Source organism: Nelumbo nucifera, chromosome 3, assembly GCF_055504915.1.
Source record: "Nelumbo nucifera cultivar China Antique chromosome 3, China Antique-T2T, whole genome shotgun sequence".
Taxonomy (NCBI): Eukaryota; Viridiplantae; Streptophyta; class Magnoliopsida; order Proteales; family Nelumbonaceae; genus Nelumbo; species Nelumbo nucifera.
Window position 1 is genome coordinate 110,918,295 of NC_142651.1, and position 26,094 is coordinate 110,944,388.

The window sequence follows — 26,094 nt, forward strand, 5'->3', positions numbered from 1 at the left end:
TTTTAATCATAAACCTAAATTTATCAGAATTAAATTAATTGCTAATCAACATTAAGTTTTTTAATTGACCATGAATTAAAATTTTATTATTAATTATAGTAAAGTAAACTAAACTATGAATCCATAAACTCACTAAATTAACAATAATTTCTGATAATTTCTTTTCTCTTGGAACAATGATTACATTCCTTTTAAAGTTTTAATCCCTTCGTGTCATCACACTGAACGTCTAAATAAATCTCGTACCTTGAGGCTTAAACGAAGACGACTATTAAGCGAAGTAGCGCATTACGCACTGCAGTTATGTTAGAGTTATCATGACGGTTGCTCTTACACTCTTGCATCACAATTTCCCGCCCATTCCTTTTTTCCTATATTTCTCTTAAAACTCTCTGTATTGTCTAGTCCCTTCTCAAAACTCTCTGTATTGTCTAGTCCCTTCTCCTCTTTGGAGTCCTAAAGAAACAACCATCGTTTTGCGAGCCATTTTCGAAAGATTATGATCGTAGTTGCAGCGCAGGGTCTCGTCGATGGTCCACGGAAACATATCTCGTAAGCTGCTTGTCAGAATCTTCACGCGATTTGGGTTTGCTTTATGTGGAACTGTTTTTGTTTAATTTCGTTTTACTTAACTTTTTACGCTTATGTTGTGATTATTTGAGCTTACTCTGGTGAACATTAGTGCGTGGTGACTGATCATTGACGAATCCTTGAACTGTTTGCAGCGTTGGATGATTAGTACATTTTGTGAAGGATTAGTCCGAGATTTGTCCAAAATCGAGGTAACAGAAATCTTCGATCAGATGTCAAATGAAGTTGTAAGAATTTTTTCTATCATGATGCGCTTGCTCTATTTACTTATTTTCATTTTTATTATTCTGGTTATTTTTTATTCGGAGGCTTTAACGTGTAGTCAAGAATCAATCGAGAAACCCTGGAAATCTGGTGAAGATTTGATGACGAGGATATATAGTCAGGGAGAACAGACAAAATATGGAAATTTGTAGTTGGAAGAAAAGATCTGTCTGTGTTTCTCCGTTTGTATTTGTTTCAGAGTATTTGAGGATATTCTTTTCCTTAAAAAGAACTACTAAAGTCATGTTATCCCCTTTGGTGAATATTATTTGCGTTTATAATTCTATTTCTTCTTATGATTATCTAATTCCATGGATAGCTTCAGTTTTGTTTCCTCAACTTAAAGTTTTGCCTAATTTTCAGGTTCTAGTGGGTTACTGATGTAACACAAACTAGATATATGGAGCTTCAACAACAGAAAAAACTGCGAGATGTAAGCAGTAATTGTCACAATTTTAAGTTCCCAGTCCAGATAGGAAGAATTTTTAATTGTGAATACCCTAAGCTATCTTGATCTAATATCTTCTCTTTATCTCTATGTGTGTGCGCATATCATTTATTATATATATATTTTTTATTAAAGTAACTTTAGTGCGTCTGTGTTTCTCCGTTTGTATTTGTTTCAGAGTATTTGAGGATATTTTTTTTCCTTAAAAAGAACTACTAAAGTCATGTTATCCCCTTTGGTGAATATTATTTGCGTTTATAACTCTATTTCTTCTTATGATTATCTAATTCCATGGATAGCTTCAGTTTTGTTTCCTCAACTTAAAGTTTTGCCTAATTTTCAGGTTCTAGCTGGTTACTGATATAACACAAACTAGATATATGGAGCTTCAACAACAGAAAAAACTGCGAGATGTAAGCAGTAACTGTCACAATTTTAAGTTCCCAGTCCAGATAGGAAGAATTTTTAATGTAATTGTGAATACCCTAAGCTATCTTGATCTAATATCTTCTCTTTATCTCTATGTGTGTGCGCATATCATTTATTATATAATTTTTTTATTAAAGTAACTTTAGTGAATTTATTGGTAATTTGGGCATTATTCTATTGTCTTTGGAAAGATAAATATTCTTAATTGCTTGTAAATTTATTGGTAATTTAGTTGATCCTTGGTCTCTATGTAATCTTGAATTCCCCCAAACTGATGAAAAATTGGTTGTATTCTAATGGACTTTTATCTTGTCCAAATTCGGAGGGTATTAAATATCTGATGCACAATAATGTACTCTAGGATCCAACGAGCAGCTATTGGAGTTTTGGCAGCAATTATAATGTTGGTAGTCAAACCAGGAAGGTCTCCATCGGAATTACAGTAGATGCCTCTGCTAAAAGGAAACCTGCGAATAGAAAGGAGGATGCTGCTGCATTGCAAAATACAGGAAAAGTAGCTTCTTCTGGAGGGAAATGCTCAGAAGATAAAAACAAGGATCCAGGAGTAGTAGCTGTCTTGAAAGGAAAGCAAGCAAATATTCCTGAGCAAGAGAATTCTCCATGGGTTTCTACCAGACACTTGCATGAAGAAACACCAGCTACAGTAACAGATAACCTTTATGCTAATCAAACTTCTGTAATACAGCCTTCCAGTGTCATGCAGAAAGAAGTTGAAGGAGCAAAAGAGAAGATAACAACAAAAACAGTTCAGTTTTTTCCAAACCAGAGCAATGCTTTTCAGTCAACTAATGGTGTCACTTATGGAAGGGCAAAAGGAACCACAGAATGGGTGGAAGATTTTGCTTTTGTAACTGCACAGGAAATTCATGTGCTAAATGGAGAAGGAGAAGAAAAATCAAATAAAACAGCAAATAGAAGCAGTGACATTCTGAGAATGAAACTTTCTGAGATATTAGGAGCTTTTGCTTTGTCTGATGACCATCATTCAAATTCACAGACTCTTGTGGCTGGTACAAAGATTTTGAAGCCAGTAGAAGATTTGAAACAAAATAATAATAAAGAGAACTTGGATACAACAGAGAAGAATTTGAGCCCAGTGGGACATTTGGACCCAAAGGCCTGTAAAATTGTGAAGCCTAAACAGAGCCTAAATACACCAGGGGTGAATCTTAAACCAGTTAGACATTTGAATCAAAAGAACAATGCAGTTCTCAAGCCTAAACAGAACTCAGATACAATAGAACCTGATAGTGAAAGTCCTGATCAAACCATCAAGAGACCCATGACCCGTTCTTTAAGTAAAAAGAAGGCTCCAAGCAGAGCACAGCTGAATTTGCAGAATAAGATTTTATATGCTGGAAATTTGCCACCTTCCCCAAGCCATAGTAAGAAACATCAAGAGAACAGTATTTTTAATTTTGATGAAGCAGACAAAGAAAATGGAAATTCTGTTGGATGGTCAGGGAGCCTACATGGGACTACTACTGCCAGTGACAGCTCTTATATGCCTAATAACAAGAATATTAGGAAAGAGAATAGTAAAGTTAAGCAGCAAAGGAGTCATTTCTCTAAAAAAGATATCCCAAATAAGATTCAGCAACCCACTACTAGGAGGAAAATACCAGTCTCAGTTGAAAGAACAGAGTCACGCAATAATGGCATGGGAGATTTTTGTGGTTTCCCTCAGAATGACAGAGAAGGTATGCAACCAAAGAGCAGAACTGCAGAAGAAGATTTCCACCATTTTCTTGTAAGGGAGGAAAGGGATCAGAGTGAGAGAACAGAATCACATGAAAACAGGACAGAAAATTTTCATGTTCACCCTCCTCAGAGTAGCAGAGACTATGTGCAACATAAGAGTAAAATTTCAGGAGCAGATTTCCACCACTTTTCTCTAAGGAAGGGGAGTGAGCAACAATCATATTTTAAAAGTTCACCATTACTAAAGAGTGCCATCCCTCTAGAAGATTTTGGGAATCCTTCCTTAGAGAAGAATGACCAACAGAATGATTTCCAGAGTCCAAGATGCAGGATGGGAACGCCCAACCAAACTTGTTCTTCAAGCCCTCTATTACCAAGCACTACTCCAACAGAGTGGGGTGTTTTGAGACCTGCAACCGCTGATAGAAATTTTATGGTACGAGGGTTTTGTAGCCTGAGGACTTTGTTGACCCCAAATCCTGGTCCATTTCAATTCAATGAGCAAGCAAAATCCATTGTATCCTAGCAATGTTTGTAGATTTTACACTGACTATTACAGGATATGCTTTATGGTTAGTTGTTGGGTTATATATTTTCTTTTTTTTCCCCCTTACCTTTCCTTATTAATCTTTCAGGGTGATGACAAAGAGCATAACAAGTCACCTACTGGGGAATTATCGCCTACTATGGAAGAGCATGATGCAAAAAATAGGCAATCTCAATTATCGTCTGAAGAGCAGTATAGTGAGAGCATTGATAAAGCTTTGCTCAAAAATAAAGGTTTACAAACCGTCCATTTTTAAACATTCATAAAACCCAATTCACATGCATAAATATATATACATAGGTCCAATTACTGTTTACAATGAGAATTGACCTCAACTCCACTAAAAGGGATATAGATTTAAGTTGCACTACAAATGTAGGTTTTTGGTTTAGTTGTCCTTAATTTATTATCAATTTATCATAAAGCAATGGAGTCTTACAAGAATGTTCTAGCACAAATATTTAACTTAATTGCCTATCTAATTTTTCATCCTAAAAGAATAGCTGTATTCTTTCCTGATGGACTGGAAATCAGTGATTGTTGATTCCTTTTATGTGGATACTTGGCTAATAGAAAGAAATCTATTTTGTACTCCATATTAATAAATGAGACAACTTTTCCATCCTTTGTAATCACTATTTCAGAAACAGCAACAATGCAGGTCCATTACAAACATTTGTATCTATCTGGATGCCCTTATTACACAAAGCACATTATACTTGCTGCTCATTAATTCACAATGAACAGTTTACTGCAATTGGTTGAATTGTGTCTGTACAAGCATAGTACTAAAGATCCATTGTATCACAATTTTTTCCCAGCCATTAGTTACTGCCCTTCAATCCTAGTTTTTATTTGCCAGTATTTATGCTGCAATTACCTTCAGAATCTAAAGTAGGAATGGCATCCTTGTGTTGATTTTGTGGTCACATGCAGGTTACAGGGAAAGAGAGACACGATCTACAAAATCTAAAGTTTCCAAGACACCAGAATTCTTGCCTAACCCAACTAAAAGGCTTCGCACCCAAGGAAGCTTTAGAATTAGCAAAATCAGCCCTACCTCGGCATCCTTGAAAGGCAAATAACTGCTTTCTTAGCATCATCTACTCTATATCTGTATTATTTTTCTTATGCACATTACTACTTTGTCACTTCTTTTACTTTTGTTGATCTTTATTTTCATTTCCCCCTAAACTAACATATTCTCTTACTTTCCACATAATTTCCAGGTTTTGAAAAGAGGATTCTTGGCCAGGGTTTTTCAGATGAAAACCATGGAGATGGTTTAGCGGGGTTTTCTTCTAAACCAATCTTTTCTGTCCTATACATCCATTAATCTGCAGAATTTTTTACTGGAATATACTATTTTAATTTGATAAATATACAATTTGTCCTACTACCATGTATCAGGGCTGTTACTTTATTTGCATTGGCTTTGGAAAGATTTAAAACCAAAATGAAGTTGCAGACAAGCAAGAAAAGCTCTGAGATCCTGGCATCTGTTTCTGAAGAAATTTGGGTGCAGCTACAAAATGTTGAGTCTCAGATTAAGTCAGACTTGTAGGTGTCATAAGATCACTATTTTACCATTTGAAGAAATGGCTAGTTGGGGGGCTGTCCTTAATTTCTTTTTCTCCTTTTTCTTTCCCAGAGGAAAGTTAACAAATGCTGGTAACTCTAAGAGGAAACATCTGGAGTCAAGATGCCAAGGTATCAGCTTTCTTGAAATGCCTTATCTTATTGAATTGACAAAAACACTTGCATAGTTGACTAAACATGCCTCATCTCCTCTATTTCATTGATTTAATGCCCCTTGGAATATTGGAAGCCCCCAGGGTTTTGGTAAGATAGTATTCTTAAAGTAGTTCCATTTACTCATCTGCATTGAAGGCATTATGGTCATCTGTAATGTCTTGTGGTCAATATGATGAAGACTTCATTTAACTTTTTTCCTGTATCTGTGCTTGACTGAATGAAATTTAATGCAGCACAAAAAGAAGGGCTTAAGCTCATATATGAGAAGTTCAAAGAAGAGGTTAATCAGCATCTCCAGGTTTCCAAGAGAGAACTTGAAGAACTGGAAGAATATCAAACAGAATTGAAAGGTTCTGTGGAGAGACAAAGTATGATTATTTTTCTTACTCTTGGTTATTTATATTTCTAAATATCTTTTACATCAATTTGTGTCTTTATGTATATTTAGTTTGTATTCTACTGCAAATTCCGTGCTTGTCTAAATGTCCTTAGTTTCTCACTTCCACATGACCCATATGCATGGCCATCCAATTGATTGGTGCATTTGGAATGTGTATTATCATACTTCCCAATCAATTAGGCAGATAATATTTTAAAAGGTAAATTTAGATTATCTGGTTAGTCTGGATCTTTAAAGCAAGAAGTCCTTGGTCAAACCATTTCATGAAAGGGTCTGGTGGATCCCTAAGTCAATTTATTTATTTATTTTCATAAGATTAGTTATCGTAATATAGAATTTCATAGTGCTCTTCAGTATGAGAGGTATAATCATGTGCTGCCACTTTCACATAATGTTGTGGTAATACTATTGTCTGTTTGATGACTTTTTTTTTTGAGCTAAAAGGTAACAGATTTTGTTAAAAGAGGAAGTGTACATGAGAGAATGTACAATGGAGGCACTAAATCACACTTAAACATTTCATAGACATAACTCTATCGCTATATAAGAAATCCCTAGAGATCCTGCTTTGGCCAGGCTGTCTGCTACAGAATTTAACTCTCTGGGAATCCAGAGCAGGAATGCATTCAGATATATCTCGAGCCTCATCCAAGTAATGAGCCAGCCTCCAAGGTCCTCCATTTTTCTCCCCCAGCCATCTGATGGTATTGCTCGAATCCCCTTTATTGATTAGGGATGATATTCCAAAGTCTCTCACAATCTGAAGTCCTGTTAACAGTGCTAAAATTCAGTCTTTGTAGAATCAGCAAACCCTATTGGGCCACTGAACGTCCACAGAAGATTTCCATTCCTTCCCTTAAAAACACCACCAATCCCTGCTAGACCAGGATTCCCAAGGGAACTTCCATCAAAGTTCAGTGTTACCTCCTCTATCAAACATGGGTGGGGTTTTTTTGTTGCTTTTAGAGAGGAAGGAGAAGAAAAAAGGATCTCCACAGTTTTTCTCTGGAGATCATTTAAAGAAATACCTCTCAAATATCTCTGAATTCATCACCCATGAGTTGCATAAATGAAGTATGTGGGATACCGGCTCACCCATAGCTCTAGTCTTGTTGTTGAATATTCAATTGTTTCTCTCCTCCCACACCCCCGAAAACACCGCTTGTACCACAGTGAGCCAAAAAACTTTTCCTCTCTTTCCAAGTCCTTTTCCTTGCCATTGCCATGGGAAATCTTCAATGTGTTCAGGAAAAACCCAGTAATATCCTACCATGTTTAAGAAGAAATACCAAATTTTCCTTGTTTCCGAGCAGTGAAGGAAAAGGTGCTCAGCAGTCTCACCGTTGTTAAAGCACATCATACAAATATGGGGGGGAATGCACAATCTACCTTTGTTCTTCCTCTGTAGTAAGTCACAAGTATTTATTTTTTTCAAACAAGCCTCCCATAAGGACACCTTAGAAGGAATGTGGAGGAGCCAAATCCTTCTAGAAGGAAATCTAGAATTGCTGGCATTCCAAGTTAAGGACCTGAAAAAGGTTTTGGTTGAGAATTTTCTGGCTGGATGAATTTTCCATATTCTATGGTCTAGATTTGAAAGGGACAGTTATGCCTCTCTTACATTTTGCAGCAGATCTGCTAGTTCAGCTATTTCTACCTCCCTTAATGGTCTTCTAAGACTTAGGTTCCAGTTTGGGACAGTTGGGGAATTTTGGATACAGGCTGCAACAGTGATTTCTTGGTTTTGGGAGAGGTTATTAATTCGAGGATAAGAGTTGGCTAATAAGCTGTCTCCCCACCATAAATCAGTCCAGAATTTTATTTTTCCCCATTTCCTACTTTGTATCTAATGAAAGTGATAAAGACATCATAGACAGAGGATATACCTTTCCCCATTTCCCACTTTGTCTGTTTGGTGACTTTGTTGTGTAATTCATGACATCAGCTGTTGAATGACATGGTGGCATGATCTTATCATTGCTCATAGATGTCACATCAGTATAAAAATGTTATCAGTATATTACAATGATAATGGCTTTGTGTATTCTCCATATTTTATTTATTGGGGTCTGAATCCCCGGGATCTGCTGCATGCATTGTTGCATGGATCTCACTCAGCTGTCATGCATTTGAAAACTATTGAAGCAGAGTGTAGACCCAGATGTAGCAAATAGTTTTAATAAAATCTGGGCTAGGAAGCTAGGTGCAACTTCACTGTAACTATCTTGGGGCCCTTCATCTTGTGAACCCAGATCTCCTGAGAGCAAAAATTGTGAAAACACTGAGAGCACAGAACCCAACCGCACATTAGGAATATTTCCCATTCATGTTTGTTAAATTCATGGGGAGATATTGCTGATGTACAGCTGGATGCTGTTCTGTTGGAGTGTTCGCCGGGTTTTTGCTTTCAGGAGATCCTGTCTCCCATCTTGCTCCATTCAGTAAAGAGTCCACATTATTACTATTATTTATTCACCCCTCATTTTCCTTCAAGTCCCATGGAAATTACAGTTACTGCTTTTGACCACTAAATTTGGGAACTAACTAAGCTGTTTCTTTCCATTAGGGCATTCTTCTTTTGTGAGTTGCAGATTGTTTGGGACATCTCCATGAACAACGGATTAAAGAATATAATTTATATGAGAAAACCACATAAAGAGAGCTGCAGACATCATAAGTGAGAAAAAGAAGGTTTGAAAAGGATCGGAGAGAGAAGGATTTAAAATGATAAGTAATAAAAGGTCTGGACTGAGTAGGGATAATAAGAGTATAATAACATAAGGGTGGAAATAGGGTTTAGGATTGAGAGAAAATGGGGTAAAGGAAATTGAGGAGATTAGTGTAAATAGTGAATAAACAAGAAAAACATGGCAAAACAGGATTTATGTAGCCAACCCCATATAGTTGGAATAAGGCTTAGATGATGATGATGAGTGAATAAGCAAAAATTGCAAAAATAAAAATAAAAGTAAAAAGGATAATTGGGTTGTGCCACCTCTAAATTTGCACAAGGGCTAGCATCTGTCTAGTCTTAGGCTAAAGAACTCTATGGCATCCCATCATTGAAATATGGAATCACACCATAGCAACTTTCCGAAAAAGGAAACCAAATTCTTCATTTATTGTGTATAAAATACTATACATAGACTTTATGAGAAATCCCTTTGATATCTCATCAAAAACTGGTTTCCTAAAATGATACAAATCACAACAAAATCTTGTAAATAAAGACCAGGAAAAATACTCCTAAATAGACATACTGTGGGCCGCATATTGACTCATTAGAAGGTCCAAATTCTTGCCCTCTTGAGGTCCAAATTCACCATTATGTTACCATTTCACCCCCATGTTTGTAAGTCAAGTGGGCTGATACACTTTACATTCAGATCAAAGACATTATTGGCACCAACCGAGGGCTGGCTCGTTGGTGTGTTAGCTGATTTGTTCCAGTGTTGACATGGAATCAAATCCTGCAACCAGCACTTTGGGGAAAAAGGGGTCAAGTGGCAAGCTATTAATGGTGCATGGCACTGAATACCAAAAAAAACATATTGTTGTTAATTTAAGGGATCGCTGATAACTGATACAGTTTGTTGATTCAGAAGCATCACATCAGAAGCTTCTATTGCAAGTTGAAGGAGCAATTAAAACCCAGCTTAGTGATGCTGAAGGAAGAATTAAAGCTGTTCACAAGGCAAGTAAATGATTATTTCCTAGCTATTAATGGAGAATCTTCCACTTTTGGCATCATAAGTATGGTATTAACACAAACAGGGATGACTTGTAGATGAATTGCTTTTGATAGTTATGCTGCCCATTGATATTGTAACATTGCATGTAAGCATATATTCTCAACAATACACTGGACCAGAATGAGGATAGCGGCAGTCTCACTTCAAAATTCTGGCTTATCGAATCACCAAAATCATCTGATTGTTGTGTTTTTATCAGATCATTCAATGTTCTTTTGATGCATCCAATAGAATGTAGGAGACTGATCTTTCCATCTGGACAAATTGGTATTCAGCCTGATATTATCTCCCAAATCTCAATCCTGATGAACACGGATCCTGATGTGTATATAGACCTTTCACCTTAGACTAAGGGTGTCAATGGACTGGTTTTGGACTGGACCCCATCCAGTCCAAAATCAATTTGGACGGATTGGATGGACCGACAAGACATATTGGATTGGACCAATCCAGTCCAAAATATTTATTAGATTGGATTGGACCTGGTCCGTCCATAATAAATTTATATTGGATTGGGTTGGATTAAGCCAATATCTGGTCCGTTAATATAAGATAAGAATATAGGTGTCAATGGACCGGATTTGGGTTGAAACCAATCTAAATTAAAACAAATTTGAACAGATTGGATGGTCCAAATATTGAATTAGACTGGTCCAAAATGGTCCAAAACATTCATTGGATTGGACTGGACCTAGTCCATTTGTAATGGACTCACATTGGACTGGATTGGACTGGACCAAATCCAGTCCAATTGACACCCCTACCATAGACCATATTGTCAACTGTACCATAATTCCCAAACTATACAATTAGCTTTTACCACTCCGACAAAAAGTAAAAGATGCCAGCAATTGTTGTCTTTTATTCCATGCAGATGGCGAGGGAAAAGATGCTCCAACTTAATCACGCAATTGCAGAGTGCTTGAAAGGAGCTGATTTCAGTTGATGATTTTTCTAGAAGTCAACAACAAATTTGAGACTTTCAGCTTGAGGTGTGAAGAGAATTCACAGGGTTGTAGGTATGCTTTGAACATTGTGTCCAGCATGTAAGCTTTCACGTTTGAAAAGTACCAGTGGGGCACAATTTCCAAAGCTTACTTTGATCTGTTCTGTTCAGTTTCTCTCTTTTTGTTGTAGAGGGTCTGTTAGATTATTCAGAGTTGTAACAAGGCACATCAAATATATCATGAACAGTGTAATCAACGGTGTACCGATTATCTTGATGCCTTGTACAGCAGCTCCATTAAATTTGGGTCATGCATACATGTGTCTAATTTGGCTGCTGATATTAGAGTTTGTAGGTGTATAAATAATATCACCGATAAGGTCCAATACTTTCTGTGAGAAGTTGTTGAACTGGAATGACATTTATACCTAGCTTTATGCATTATATAGGTTGTTTGGATGTCTGTATTGGATGGGGTTATTCTTATCCACATGGAATCGAAGAATGGAATAAAACAAAGTAATATGATGGTAGTATGGACATTTGAACAAAAAGAAAGGAATGGTACTGTCGGTTTTCGTTGTATGTTGATATCAATTGTGAATGAATGGGATCTCAATCACAGGACTCGGATACCCCAGAAAGAGCATTGCTGATTTTAAATTTTAACATAGGGGAAACAAGAAATGGTAAAATTTTGTCCTTAATATGATGGCCATCTCTCTTTTGTCTGGATGTTTCATCAAACAGGAGAAACAAACCCAATTTAAGGCCTATTAGCCTATGTATGTTACAATGTCAGTATGCTTTCAAACTCCATAGATTCAAGTTGTAGTAACTCTCAAACAATTTTCGCTGGTTGTAGGGGAGACGGGATCAAATCCCATTTCTACCAGGGTTGGGGGGTATGGGTATGGGGAATAGGCTATTCCCCTTGTGTAGCTCCATGAAGCCAAACAAAAAAATGTGTGCCTTTTAATTTTAAACTAAAAAAATTAATGACTTTTGCTTTGTTTTTGATGTGGGGTGACCCAACCCAGCCCATTCGAGGCTGGGAGGCCCAACCCACGAGCGTTAGATCTGGAAACGAGATCCACTACAGCAGGAGTTACCTTGCTCCTCTCGTACGGAGCCAATTGCAAAGCATTCACATGATCCCACCAAGCCCACTACGCTTCTGTACGGCTCCCACCTCAGGTGTTCATCTCCACCTACCTTTAGGCAGCTCAAGTATAAATAGGGGTGCCCCCCTCCAGGTAAGGGGGCTTCATCTGATACGATCTAATAGTCTGAATCTGGAATTGGTCTTAAAAACTATATGTTGGTTCCCCTCTTCGTACCCTGTACTAACTTGGTCGTCGAAAACTTTGCTTCAGGTTCTCACCTGGGGCCTCTGACGTATTCTGTCTTGCAGCACCTCGGCCATCCACCTTCAGCTTTTATAGTACTCGAAGCTCTTTCTGCCTCGGCCTACATACCTCGGCCTCAGCAGCAATCTCTTTGAACCCTCGAAGCCTATGGAGCCTAGGGGCGAAATTACTTTGTTGTCCTCGGCCAATCCGAGCACCAACAATTGTCACCTTCTGTGGGAAACGTTGGTAAGACATTCCCTAAAAGAACTTTAACAAGCTAACAAGTCCCCAAGCTCCTGAAGGGATGGGAGATCCATCATATGGATGGCCGAATACTGCAGTAAGGTTGGGCAAAATTTCAAAAATTTCTTTACTCCCACCCAGGAATTGTATTCCCATTTTAGAAAATTGCATTTTCAAGGTTTGTTCTTGTAACCAAGCCGGACCAAATCTAAAACCAAGATTAGGGAGGGATATACATAATACGGAATCCACACAATAAGCTCCTCCTAATGTAGGTGTTCACGCCCAAAGAGTGTACCAAATCCTCCCTCCACTAAAGATGACACATTTTAGGACGATGTAGGATCAACAGGTGGTTCTTCACTAAGAACTTTTGATTCTTCAGTAAGAATTGAATGGGGTAGTGAGCACAGCTTCAGAATTGTTTCTTCTAGCAAGAAACAATATCAAGATCAAATCTTGATTAGTTCCAAGAAATGGAGATCGAACAAGGTAGGGCGGCAAGAGCAGGGAGAGAAAGAACTAAAGGCAGAAACAATCAAACTAAGTTGTCTTCTGTGTTGTGTATTTTTCAGATCCATCCCTACTCTTTATATATAGCCTTAAAGAGAGGATCTCCTAATCTGATTAGGAGTTTCTTGATCCAAATCTTTATTTGGACCTAAACTCTTTAAGTGATAAGGATAATCCCTTTATCTTATTTGCAGATCAAGATCAACTACTCCTAATCAAATTAGAAGTTTCCTGATCCAAATCTCTATTTGGATCTATATTTTTTAAGTGGATAAGAGTTATCCTCTTAACCTTATCTACTGATCCATACCCAGATTTGCCCCTATTTAATTAATCCAATTAACCCAGTTCGAAATGTGCTTTAGGCCCATTAAGCTTTCAAGCTAGCATCCTTTAAATGTTGGCTAGCTTGGCTCTCTTTGTATGGCGTAGGACCCTATCATTGATCTACACATCAGCTACATGGGTTCAGTCTAGCCTCTATTACAAGGCTTGGTTGAATTCACTGTTGAATACAGTGAACTCATGAATCCATCACCATGGGCTCTTAACGGGCCCAACATTTACACTAAATGGTCCTTGGGTCCAACCATCTTATGAAAGCCCATGAACTGTGGATAGATGCAAGATTAACCCATCAGGTATAACTCTCAATGGTCTTACACTTAACCTCTCAGCCCTTAATGATCAAACACTGCCTGACAAGAGAGAACCTCTCCCTCGGCTGCAAGGTACAGTGCTGCACTCTCTACTCACATGGATCCTGTGAATTAAAACCTTTTGCAAACAATTTGTGAAAACATAATATATAAGTATATCTCTATATAAATATATTTTTCAACACCAAATTTCAAACACATTTGAAATCCACTACCAGCAATTTAGGTTTCCATCAGGGAGAGTGCATTTCCCCAATCATTCACTTTGTTCGACAAAGGGGCTGATCCTGTCACTATGATCACCCACTCAGGTGAATTCTCGGGCTGCCCTAACATACCCAGGTTTTGACCCCCTCTAAGGATCTCATTGATTGATACATCAAAAACAGCCCAATTCGACACCTAGTGCAGTATTATAATCGAGTTTAGGGGTTAGGTGTAACATTCCACTTTTGCCCATCTGTCTCCAAGGTCCAGGACAACACTGGAATTTGGTCCGGTTTAGGGTTTCAAGAAAACCCACACTGCATGTACCTCAGGTCTCACCCTGGCAGTTGAGACAAGACACACCAGCTAATTTGGCGGTACATTAGTGTCATCATTGGTAGGATAAATCTCCATAGATCTATCAAACGACTATGAAGATTCTAAACTAACATGAGTCTCATATTGAATCAGGAGAATGATGAGTACGAGGCCAGGGAACAAAGTATGTCCAAGTACCTCACCAAAGTCCAAGATTTAGCCCGCCACTTCCAATGCTTCTCCTTGGAACGGGTCCCACAAGTCAAGAATGCATGAGCCAACGCCCTTTCCAAGTTGGCAAGTACCTCGAGCAGAACTTCCGGCCGGGCCATACACATCGAGAAGCTACTTCGGCCCTCCATTGAAGAAGTCCAACTACTCCCCATAGAGGCCGAACCTTCATGGATGGATCCCATTGTCAACTTCCTATCAACTGGACGGTTTCCCGAAGACATAAATGAGGCAAAGCGACTCAGACGACAGGCAGCCCACTACACTCTGCTGGAAGGGAAACTGTACCGAAAATCCTTCACCTTACCTTACCTCCGATGCCTTCGTTCGGAGGAGGGCAACTATGTGCTACGATAAGTTCACGAAGGCATTTGCGGTAATCACCTCGGTAGGAGAGCCTTAGCCCAAAAAGCCCTAAGGTAGGGCTACTTTTGGCCTACCCACCACAAGGACAACTAGATTGGTGCAAAAGTGTGACCCATGTCAAAGGCACGCCAACTTATGCCACCAACCGGCCACCACTCTCTTAGCCCTCAGTAGCCCATGGCCCTTCACCAAATGGGGCATGGACCTCCTTGGCCCCTTTCCTCAAGCCATGGGGGGGGGGGGGGAAGAAAGTACCTCATTGTTGTAGTAGACTACTTCACCAAGTGAGTGGAAGCCGAGCCTTTGGCCGCCATCACATTGCGAGCCATCCAAAATTTCTTTTGGAAAAACATCATCTGCCGCTTCGGCCTACCCTACATCCTAGTCATCGACAACGGGAAGTAATTTGATGACGCCAAGTTCCAGGAGTGGGGCGCCTCCCTCAGCATCAGGCAACAGTACAACTTAGTAGGCTATCCTCAAACCAACGGCCTAGCCGAGGTCACCAACAGGACAATACTAGATGAACTGAATAGTGTACTCTGGGCTTACCAAACTATGCCTCAGACAATCACGGGAGAAACTCCCTTCGACTTAACCTACGGCACAAAAACAGTAATCCCAACAGAGATCGACCAACTGACACTCCGAGTTGAGGCATATAATGAAGCCAAGAATGATGAAGCCCTCAGAGCAAACTTAGATATGTTGGAAGAAGCCCGAGAGCAAGCACAGATAAGGGTTGCCGCTTACCAGCAACGAGTGACCCACTACTACAACTCCAGGGTAAAAAAAAGACACTTTCAAGAAGGAGACCTTTGTCCTCAGAAAAGTCATGGTTCACAAACCTAGAGTAGGGAAGCTAGGCCCCAACTTGGAAGGCTTCTATAGAATCAAGCGAGTCATCGCCCCCAACACTTTTCACCTGGAACACCTAGATGGAAGACCTGTACCTCGGACGTGGAACTCGAAGATCCTCCGAATGTACTACAAGTGATTGTAATATCTTTTTGAAACTATTGGATGAATGAAGCAAAGTTCCTCTTCGGCTCAATGTTCAGTGTGTGTACCTACTAAATTCTTACAACTCTTCGGCCTCACGACTGGCAGGGGCGCATGGCCTCCTTCGAGGACCATACCCCCTCGTTGGACTGACGCTAAGATTTAATGAATAAGTAGCAAACACCCTAGCTAAAGACTTAATGCGTCAGAATACACCAGGACAGACAAGGCCCCATGTGCCTCAATGCCCCACCTTGGCGGTGGCTAGCCTCCTGAACTTTCACACTTAGTGTTATCATCAAAGGAAGCCAGCCTCCTCAGAGCATTGCACTCGACCTCGTCAAAACAAGTATGTGGGGATACTAGAGCCAGGCGAGCTTTGGCTCTACCTAGGCCCCATGGAGCTAGACGAGCCTCAGCTCTATCTCGACCACCCCCAAATAGGGTAGGCCGCCTTGACCTTGCCGAAGCTAATGCATGGGGATACGGGAGCCAGGCGAGCCTCGGCTCTACCTACGCCCCACGGAGCCAGACGGGCCTCAACTCTGTCTCAGACACCCCTCAATATGGTAGGCCACTTTGGCCTCGCCGAAGCTAACACTTAAAAAGATTGGGAGATAGGCGAGCCTCAGCTCAGCCTCGGCCTCACTCTCATGTCAATATGTCATCTTGCTATTTAAAGTATAAGGGGAAGAGAGCTAGGTGAGCCTCATGCTCTGCTTCGGCTTCCCCCCATCACATGCCTCTTCGACCTTGCCTAAATGAACACTTAGAAGGGCGTTAGGCCAAGCAAGCCCTGGCTTAGCCGCGGAGGCTTCGCCTCGGCCACCCCTCTACCATGCTTCTGACGTGCAAAGTAAAGTAAACTGAAGAGAACTACACTTATCTCATGCTGTGATTTTTCTCTTGGAGGGGCAAGGACCCTTCAACAACAAAAGCATAAGTGCAAAAGCAGTGCAAAAAACACAAGGAGAAACAACACGACAAAGCACAAGTGCAACATTTGAGGCAAAGATAAAAAATGCCACTGATTTTCATTATATACAAAAATTTTTGGCTTTACAAAATTGTTTCACGGCCCCTCAGGCCGAACATATGTACAATGTCAAAAATCAAAAAAAAAAAGAGAAAGAAAAAAGAGAAAAGAGAAAAAGCCTGGCCTAAGCCTCCCACCAGTCGAAGGAGGAAGTGTAGAATCAGCAGCCTCTTCGAGAGAGTTAGGGATCACCTTTAAAGATTCGACATCAAAGTCTAGAAGCACCACCACAAGTAACTTCTTGGTGTCATCAATTCCATCCAAGTAAGCCCCAGAAGTGAGATCGGCCAACTCATCGGATCGTTTCCCCACCTCTTGGGCCCTCTTCTCAGCATTGGTTGCCTTATGTTCGGCCTCCGCAGCCCTTTTAGCTGCCTCTTTGGCCCTCTTCTCTACCTCGGCCACCCGCTTATTTGCCTCAGCGATGTCTACCTTGGCCTGTTGGAGATGCCGTTCGGCCTTAGAAATGAGGCTCTCTACACGAGCCCTCTCCATTTGCTCTTTGGAGAGGAGATCCTGCGTCTGCTTCAACTTCTCTTTCGCCTCCATGCGAAACTTTTGTTCGTCGCCGAAGTATCGCTACAACTAACGACGCTTCTCCATGGTGTTTGTGGTGACTTACTGAAGCTTGTCTTTCTCATCCTCCAACTTATCCTTGTGGGCTAGGGTCAACTTCAGCCGATCGTACATCTTATCAGGGGCCATCCCCAGCATCTGGAAGCGGTCTCGTGCCAGAAGAGCCCCACTCACCAATGCAGGGCCAACTCCCGCGTTATGGATGGAGTCCCCCTCGCGGACCTCCCACTCAGGGCGGAAGATTTGATTGGACCACTGGGCGAGCTCCTCTAGCAGCGTGGGGGAGCAGAAAACGGTCCCATTCGCTCCTTGTAGGGCCTCCTTAGGGAGTTACAAGCGGATCTCTCGATGCGAGCCACCTTCTACTATGGTTGACCCTGTACGACCCCCTTGGTCGGTCTCTTCCTCCTTGCCTCGGCCTCGTCAGCAGGTCTCCTTGACACCTCGACTGGCTGCTGTGGCGCTTGCTCCTTGCGCCTCGGCTGGCCCTCCTCGACGGGCCCCTTCCCCTTCGCGGGGATCTATGGAGTGGCTCCCTTTGGGGGAGCTATTGAAGGAGTCCCTTTGGCAGGGGGACATGTGCTTTCGTCCCCTTGGCAGGGACCTGACGAGAAGACTCCCCCTTCGTAGGGGCCGACGCCTTCTCCTTCTAGGCTGGCGTGCCCTCAGCAGACCTCTGAGGCATCTGTCTACTAGCCTTCACTTGCTCCTTCTGTATCACGCAGGCACGGTCAAGTAGAGCCTTCCGAGCGTCCATCGGCACCTTTGTGAACAAAATAGCAGTTAGTACCACTACACAAAGATGAAGACAAGGAAAACGTGGAAAGGGATTGCATGGCCTATCCTATCGAGGGGGGCAGGGCTGAGTCCCGTGAAAACCAATGGGACCTCCTCTTCCACCAAGGGCTCGGCTTAAACTCTCCCTAGGTTGAGCAGCCATGCGAGATCATCACTCTCCTCACTCGTAAGCAAGGGGACACTTTTCTCTATAGATAAGCTAGCTTCTCCCCACCCCGACTTGAAGGACCAACCCTTAGGACAAAACAAAAAGAAGTATTTACTCATCCAGTTGTGCATGGAAGAGGGGTTATCTACGGGCTTGGACTTGCGGGGTTGGAAGTAGAAGACACCGGCTTCGGAAGTGTGCTTCCTCAACGCGAAGACCGCTCGGAAGAGCTTCGGCGTCAGCTCCACCCCTTGGATCCAGGCCGCCACTAGCATCGCCACAATGGTTCTTATCGCATTGGGCGCAAATTGGCTAAGGGTAATCCCATACACCCTTAACAGGTTAGAGATCAAAGGTTGAAGGAGGAACTGAAGACCGAATTGGAGGAAGTGCTGATAAATGGAGATCACCCCCTCCTTGGGAGTCCACGGCCGATCACCCGCCTCGAGCGCCCTCACTCCATAGAATGAAGGGATGAAGTACTGCCTCATCAGGGTCTTGACTTGATCCCAATTCAGAGAACCTTTGAACTCTGGGCGAGAAGGATCAGTCTCGGCCGCCACCCCGGTAACACACTCAACCCTTGTCTCGGGGACGAGGACCGGGTCCCGCTCCCCCTCGGCTTGGGGGGACCCTCGGCCTCCCTCGGCGTAACAAATGCGATCCTCTTACAAGGAGGGTCATTGCCTCGACGGATGCCTTCGGCTCCCCCGGAGGCTACCCTCTCCTAGAGCACCTCCACCTCGCACCGAAGGGGAACAGAAACAGAAGGGCTTAGAGGGGAAAGGGGAGAAGGGGTTCGAATGGAGCTCCCCTCCAATACATTCGGGAGTTCATAGCACTCAGGTCCAAAATATGAGGAAGACATCATTGGAAATTATCCAAAAAGGGAGTGAAAGAAAAAGAAGTGAAGGTGGAGTGTCAAAGACTGGAGAATCTGGGAGCTGAATTCATTCGAAGGCCAAAGCACTTGGAGGCAAAATGACAAGAATTCTGCTGTCGAAGCCCTTGTTTAAAGAAGAACATACGACCTAGATTTCTTGAGATCCAATGGCTGAGAAACCACCTCCACGACCCAATCATGGTGCACCACGTAATGCTCAACCTCGGAAGGCGAAATGACATGCTGGTAACGGTTTGGATCATCTCAGATCTAACGGACGAGAAGCACCTCCACACCTGCGGTCCAGTCGTGCCGCACCCTTGAGCGCTCACCCTTGGAAGACGAAAGGATGCTGAAGACGAGCTAGCGCGCCCACCCAAAGTGACCCACTGGTCTGAGCGACCCATTCCAGTGAGCACACACACCGGTTCAACTGGAAAGCCGTCCCGTGCATGGATCCTCGGGCTTCACGAGCCCCTTGGCTTCACAGGTCCTCAGCCTAAACAACCTTCGGCTTCACAGGTCCTCGACCTAAACAGCCTTCGGTTTCAAAGGTCCTCGGCCCAAACGATGACACCTAAGCACCCGCATTGAGCGCGCCTCCCGGGTGACCTGTCCGAAGCAGCAGTGCCATAGACCACTTGCAGTCTCGGCCCAACTTACGAAGAAGAACCAAGCAGAGACGTGAAAGAGGACGCCTTTGCAGGGTACACCTCGGTTGTCGGGCTCACTAGAGCTCACCATTACTACTCCCATTAGCCGAAGCTGAACTTTTCTCCTCAACCTCGGGAGTGGGGAGAGTGATGTGGGGTGACCCAACCCAGCCCATTCGAGGCTGGGAGGCCCAGCCCACGAGCACCAAATCTGGGAACGAGATCCACTATAGTAGGAGTTACCCTGCTCCCCTCGTACGGAGCCAATTGCAGAGCATTCATATGATCCTGCCAAACCCACTATACGCTTCTATACGGCTCCCATCTCAGGCTTTCATCTCCACCTACCTCCAGGCAGCTCAAGTATAAATAAGGGTGCCCCCCTCTAGGTAAGGGGGCTTCATCTGATACGATTTGATACAGTCTGAATTTGGAACTGGTCTCAAAAACTATATTCTGGTTCCCCTCTTCGTACCTTCTACTAACTTGACCGTTGGAGACTTTGCCTTGGGTTCTCACCTAGGGCCTCTGACGTATTCTGTCTTGTAGCAACTCAGCCATCCACCTTCGGCTTCTACAGTACTCGGAGCCCTTTCTGCCTCGGCCTTCGCAGCAACCTCTCCGAACCCTCGAAACCTTTGACCAGCCTTCGGAGCCTTGGGGCGAATTACTTTGTTGTCCTCGGCCAGTCCAAGCACCAACAGTTTTGTTTATTCTTTTAATTAGTGCATTACCAATTTCCTATATTTATTAACAAAAAAATGAAGAATTATTGACATACATTTCCATGATGCCAACTAGGGATCATTTAATACCAATTAAAGTTGATGAACTAAGGCTGTGTTTGGTTTGAAGCAAAAGGTAGGGAACTTGTACAAGTTTTCCTATCTTTCCCTTCCTTTCCCTATCTATTCTTTCAAACCAAACACAGCCTAAATAACTTATTGCTCTATCTTTTAGTGGATAATATAATTAAATAATAAAATATTTAAGGGTATGATAATTGATCCCACTTCAACTTCATTTTTTAAGGGAGCTTAGAACCTCATTAAAATCTTATTCGTTAGAAAAATAAACCAATAAGCTTTTTAGTTCAACCACTTTAATTATTACTAAATAATTCCCTACTAGATTTGGTAAATAGATAATAATATTTTTAGTGCTTCAACATATAACATTTGTAATTGTCTTGGGGCAATTCATATATATCATCTAATCTTTAACCATTCAACAATGATAAAGAGGTGTTCTTCCACTTAAAATAAGTCACCAAAATATTGATTGATGTTTTGTTGGTACATGCTAAATATTGAACTTACAACGGTGTGTTTGTATAGTTATTGACTTGCAGGATTTCATATCCATGGTTAAATTATTTTTCACTACTTCTTAGGGATATCAACAAGTTCAGTACTCAATTTTACTCCGATTCCAATTACCCCGGATTTGGATGTTAGAAGTTGTATTTGATTATACATATTATTAAAGGGTGCATTTGAGTCAAATCAAATATTTGATTATTGAAGCTTAACTCAACAAAATAATATGAAACTCGAATTCGGACTCAATCTCAGCTAGAAATATGGGCTTAAATTTGTCTTGATTCGAAAGTTAATTTCTTCAATTAGACTCACAAGTTTCACAAGCCTCTATTATAACATCATAGTATATTTATGAGGTTACTTAGGGGAGTATTTACAAATATCTTACGGTATTTTTCATAATAAAACCAACTACCACAACAACAAATCAAGAAATGCCACCACCCGCATTTATTGTGCACATCGATATATGCATGCATAAATGTTATAAATATGCATGCATAAATGTTATAAATTCCAAAAAATACAGAAAATTACAAAGCCATTAGATAAAATTTACCAGCTGAACATACCTTCCACCACCTAGCATCCAATGCTTTTTTTTTTCTATTTCATTAAAAATATTAAAAAAGTATAAAGCCCTGTACAACGAAGATCTGTACAAGGATAACCAAATCTGAACCGGTCCTATACTCATTCTTAGATATAACTTTCTGTAGCTTTACAAAAAGAAAATTCCAATAAAAAAAGTATGAGCTGCTTGTTTTTTCACTTTTTGCTTAATACAATGAAGATAAGAGGTAAAACAAAATGAGGAACAGAAGGCTTAAACAAGTTAATGGTTCAGAACTGAACAGTGGTCGCCGGCTCACTTAGTTACCTGAAAAATCACAGTTTTTGTCGACAGCTGCAGTGAAGAACTGAACATAGTCGCCAGAGCCGTTCCTTTTAAGATGCGGTTGAGAAAGAGTGAAAGCTTTTGGTTTTATAGTGTTCGCCGGCAGCCACATGAAGCTTTAGTCGTCAGCTGCCGCTGCAGCTTTTATTGTCGGCGGGTGTTTGCTCGGATTCTGCGAAGGGTGGTGCCGGTGTATCGCTACTGAAGGCTTTTGGTTTTGGGTTTGGCAAAACAAAACCGTAAGAGGCTAACTGGATAAGACTTTCGAAGGTTAGATATTAGGATAGATTTGGCATTTTATTTTTTATTTTAAAATAAAAAAACAGAATTTATAAAATACCGAACTGCTAACTGTTGGCCGGGTCGAATGGGTCAACAGTTTGACCAACCGGGTTGACAGTTTTTGATTTTTGCTAAATGATTCGAAGTAAACCCAGAACCGTTCAAGTAATCGGTTTCCGATCTAAACGATCCGACCATCCGGATCAACAACGGTTCAAAAACGTTGGGAAAAAATGAGGAAACCGACAGTTTCTGCATAGTGCGACAAAAATAAATTTTGATACCTCGAGGTTAGACCATGGAAAATGTGTTATAGGTTGTATACTATCAAGATACTTTACTATCAAGATACTTGGTTGCATCTTCAATAGGAATAACGTCACAGTAGAGAGGACATCGCTGTTAGTGTAACCACTTAAGTTACGTAGTGCTGTACATCACTCAAACAAGATAAGATAAGGACTGTAATCAATTATCCTTTAGCATTCTAATACTACATTACGATGGGTAACCTTTGAAACAAAACACTGTAATTAGTAATCTCACAGAACACCGAAATTAGTAATCTCACCTTGATAATTTTGGTGAGTTTGGACTTGTATTTATATTGTGAGTCTTAAAGAGTATTATGTGTATAAGAGTCTTCATCATATAGTTATACACAGGATAAATATAAGGTAAGTTAGAACATAATAGAAATTGATAGATGTATAAGATAGAGTTTGACAGATGTATGACTATCATCCCCCCTCAAGTAGACGGGGGTGGAACAACAGTCAACTTATCATGCAGCATGCTGAATCGAGCAAGAGAGAGGGGCTTAGTAAAGATGTCAGCCACTTGATCATGACTGAAAATAAATCGAAGGTGGAGTTCCTTTTTAGCAACCTACTCTCTCACAAAATGATAGTCAATTTCAATATGCTTGGTGTGAGCATAAAAGATTGGATTTGCTGTAAGATAGGTCACACCAAGATTATGACACAATAAGGTGGGAGAGGTAGTGGATAAAACGCCCAATTCACAAAGGAGTGACTACAACCAAATCAGTTTTGATGTAGCACAAGCAAAGCTTCTGTATTCCGATTCCATGCTAGAGCGAGAGACTGTAGCTTGCTTACGAGAAGACCAACAAATGAAAGTGGAACCCATAAAGAGACAAAAACCTGTTATGGTCACACCATCTGGCAGCGCACTACGGCGCAGTCATAGGCAGCAGCATGCACAGCAGGCCGCACAGCAGCACGCACCGCCAGGCAGCAGCGCGCACCGCACGGTAGCACGCAGCGGCATCATGGCGCGCACCGCACGGCAGCGGTGCGCCGCGCACGGCAGCGGCATCATGGCGCGCAACACGCACTGCACGCACTGCACGCACTGCACGGCAGCACGCACCGCGCACACACCCGGCACCGCACGGCAGCGGCACCATGAGCCGCGCGCATGCACTGCGCACACGCACCGCACGGCAGTGGCACCATGAGCCGCGCGCACGCATTGCGCACATGCACCGCGCGGCAGTGACACCATGAGCCACGCGCACACACCTGGCAGCAGCAACAGAGCGGGGCCCACACGACAACTCATAGGGGTGGGCCCATCCTTATCTAGACACGTCAACTCACCGCCAACTTAATCTTATCCCTTATCCCTTATCTTATCCTTATCTTATTTTATCTTCTTAAGTAAGAGTTATGAGTTTTAGTTTGAGTAGGAAATTAGGAGTTTTAGTTTGAATTGGATTACCCTAGCCTAGCCGAATCCAACAAGGAATTCTCTTTTGTAATCTCCTATTTAAGGAGCTATGAATTGAAATAAAGCATTCAGTTTTCCAGTCAAGAAAAGAGTGAGGAGAGTTCGGGTGGTCTCTTGGACAGATCACCCATTATGAGAGTTTAGGTGATCTCTTGGACAAATCACCCACTAGATAGTCAAAATAGGGTCTGTGCGCAAGGCCAAAGGCAAGGGAAGATCAGGGGTTCCTGCCGTGGAACGACCTGTGACGAGATCCTACGCTTGGGCCCATAACATTTTGGTATCAGAGCCAAACATCACGGGTGATATGGAGCTGCTATCAGTCAAGGTCAACGAACTGGAACATAGGCTAGCAGAAACCAGCATGGAGGTTCGTGAAGTCAGGGAAGACGTCCGGGAGATGCGACGTCTGCTGGAAGCATTCTTCCCCAACAAAGAAATGAATTCTAAGGGAATCGCCAACACCAACAGACGCCATCCGGACTGGGCAGAGGCATCCAACGAACAACAGATCGCTGCCCCTATAGCTGCAGTTATTTTCAAGGATCAGCGCACGGAGGATGAAACTGTAAAGTCTCCTCCTTTGGCTGGGGACAATGTCACGAACATTATAGTAGAATTTGCAGAATGCGCTCCTTTGACGAAGACAGGTGGGCTTGGCGATGTTGCTGGGGCTTTACCGAAGGCCTTGGCTCGGCGTGGACATAGAGTTATGGTTGCGGCACCACAGTATGGTAACTATGCAGAAATCCAAGAAACAGGAGTGCGCAAGAGATGTAAGGTGGAGGGGCAGGATATAGAGGTAACTTCCTCTCAAGCTTATATTGATGGCATGGATTTTGTGTTCATAGACAGCCCTATGTTCCGCAATATTGAGAAAAATACATATGGGGGAGGTCGAGGGGATATTTTAAAACGCATGGTTCGCTTCTGTAAGGCTGCTCTTGAGGTTCTCTTCTGTAAGTATACCCGATGCATTCCTGTGATCCACAACAAAGCACACCGGGGCTGTGGTCCAGTACGCGATTTTTGTTATGTGGATCTTCCACAAAACTACTTCAAACTATATGACCCAGGAGGTGGGGAACACTTCAATGTCCTTGCGGCTGGACTAAGTGCAGCAGATCGTGTAGTCACTGTAAGCCATGGTTACGCCTGGGAGCTGGAAACTAAAGAAGGTGGCTGGGGTCTGCATCAAATAATCCAGCTTTATGCACTGAGATATGGGGCAGTCTCTGTTGTTCATACTGTTGGTGGACTGAGAAATAGTGTGCAGCCGTTTGATCCATTCGCAGAGTCCCAAGCCATGTATCCGGAATACGAGCTTGAGGACAAGCTCGTAGTCCTAGAGGGGTGTAATGTTATGGTCACACCATCTGGTAGCGCACTGTGGCGTAGTCATAGGCAGCAGCACACACAGCAGGCCGCACAGCAGCACGCACCGCCGATAGTGCGCAGTACGCACCGCCAGGCAGCAGTGCGCACCGCACGGCAGCACGCACCGCGCACATGCCCGACACCTCACGACAGTGGTACCATGGCGTGTAGCACGCACCACCAAGCAGCAGCGCGCACCGCACGCACTGCACGATAGCACGCCCCGCGCACACGCCCGACACCGCACGGCAGTGGCACCATGAGCCGCGCGTACGCACTGCGCGGCAGCGGCACCATGAGCTGCGCGCACACACCCAGCGGCAGTAGCAGAGCGGGGCCCACATGACAGCTCATAGGGGTGGGCCCACCCTTATCTGGACACGTCAACTCGCTGCCAGCTTAATCTTATCCCTTATCCCTTATCTTATCCTTATCTTATTTTATCTTCTTAAGTAAGAGTTATGAGTTTTAGTTTGAGTAGGAAATTAGGAGTTTTAGTTTGAGTTGGATTACCCTAGCCTAGCCAAATCCAACAAGGAATTCTCTTCTATAATCTCCTATTTAAAGAGCTACGAATTGAAATAAAGCATTCAGTTTTCCAGTCAAGAAAAGAGTGAGGAG

General features: G+C 42.3%; 1 protein-coding gene across 7 annotated transcripts; it reads left to right on the plus strand.

Annotated features, from left to right (window-relative positions):
- Positions 1 to 276: 276 nt before the first annotated feature.
- On the plus strand, positions 277 to 11,310 carry ASY3 (asynaptic protein). Of its 7 annotated transcripts, none has more exons than XR_016083524.1 (13): positions 277 to 552; positions 726 to 818; positions 1,219 to 1,288; positions 1,647 to 1,716; positions 2,094 to 3,971; positions 4,090 to 4,234; positions 4,938 to 5,078; positions 5,231 to 5,294; positions 5,412 to 5,561; positions 5,653 to 5,711; positions 5,990 to 6,124; positions 9,746 to 9,850; positions 10,783 to 10,824. XR_016083524.1 is itself a non-coding variant. In XM_088899800.1 (13 exons), exons 4-13 carry the CDS (start codon positions 1,684 to 1,686, stop codon positions 10,852 to 10,854), a joined length of 2,733 nt encoding a protein of 910 aa, XP_088755926.1. In that variant the 5' UTR covers positions 277 to 552; positions 726 to 818; positions 1,219 to 1,288; positions 1,647 to 1,683; the 3' UTR covers positions 10,855 to 11,310. The 7 variants fall into 7 exon arrangements, 6 of the variants coding, with proteins under 6 accessions (XP_088755926.1, XP_088755923.1, XP_088755924.1 ...); XM_088899800.1 differs by having other exon boundaries at positions 4,090 to 4,198; positions 9,759 to 9,850; positions 10,783 to 11,310; XM_088899797.1 differs by having other exon boundaries at positions 278 to 552; positions 9,759 to 9,850; positions 10,783 to 11,310.
- Positions 11,311 to 26,094: the final 14,784 nt, after the last annotated feature.

What these genes read in the sequence shown, in the direction of transcription:
- ASY3 (XM_088899797.1), top strand. Translation starts at nt 1,684, where the DNA reads ATGGAGCTTCAACAACAGAAAAAACTGCGAGAT. An exon ending in ATGAGCAAGCAAAATCCATT is followed by an intron (nt 3,972 to 4,089) that starts GTATCCTAGCAA and finishes TTAATCTTTCAG; the next exon opens with GGTGATGACAAAGAGCATAA. An exon ending in AGGTTCTGTGGAGAGACAAA is followed by an intron (nt 6,125 to 9,758) that starts GTATGATTATTT and finishes TTGTTGATTCAG; the next exon opens with AAGCATCACATCAGAAGCTT.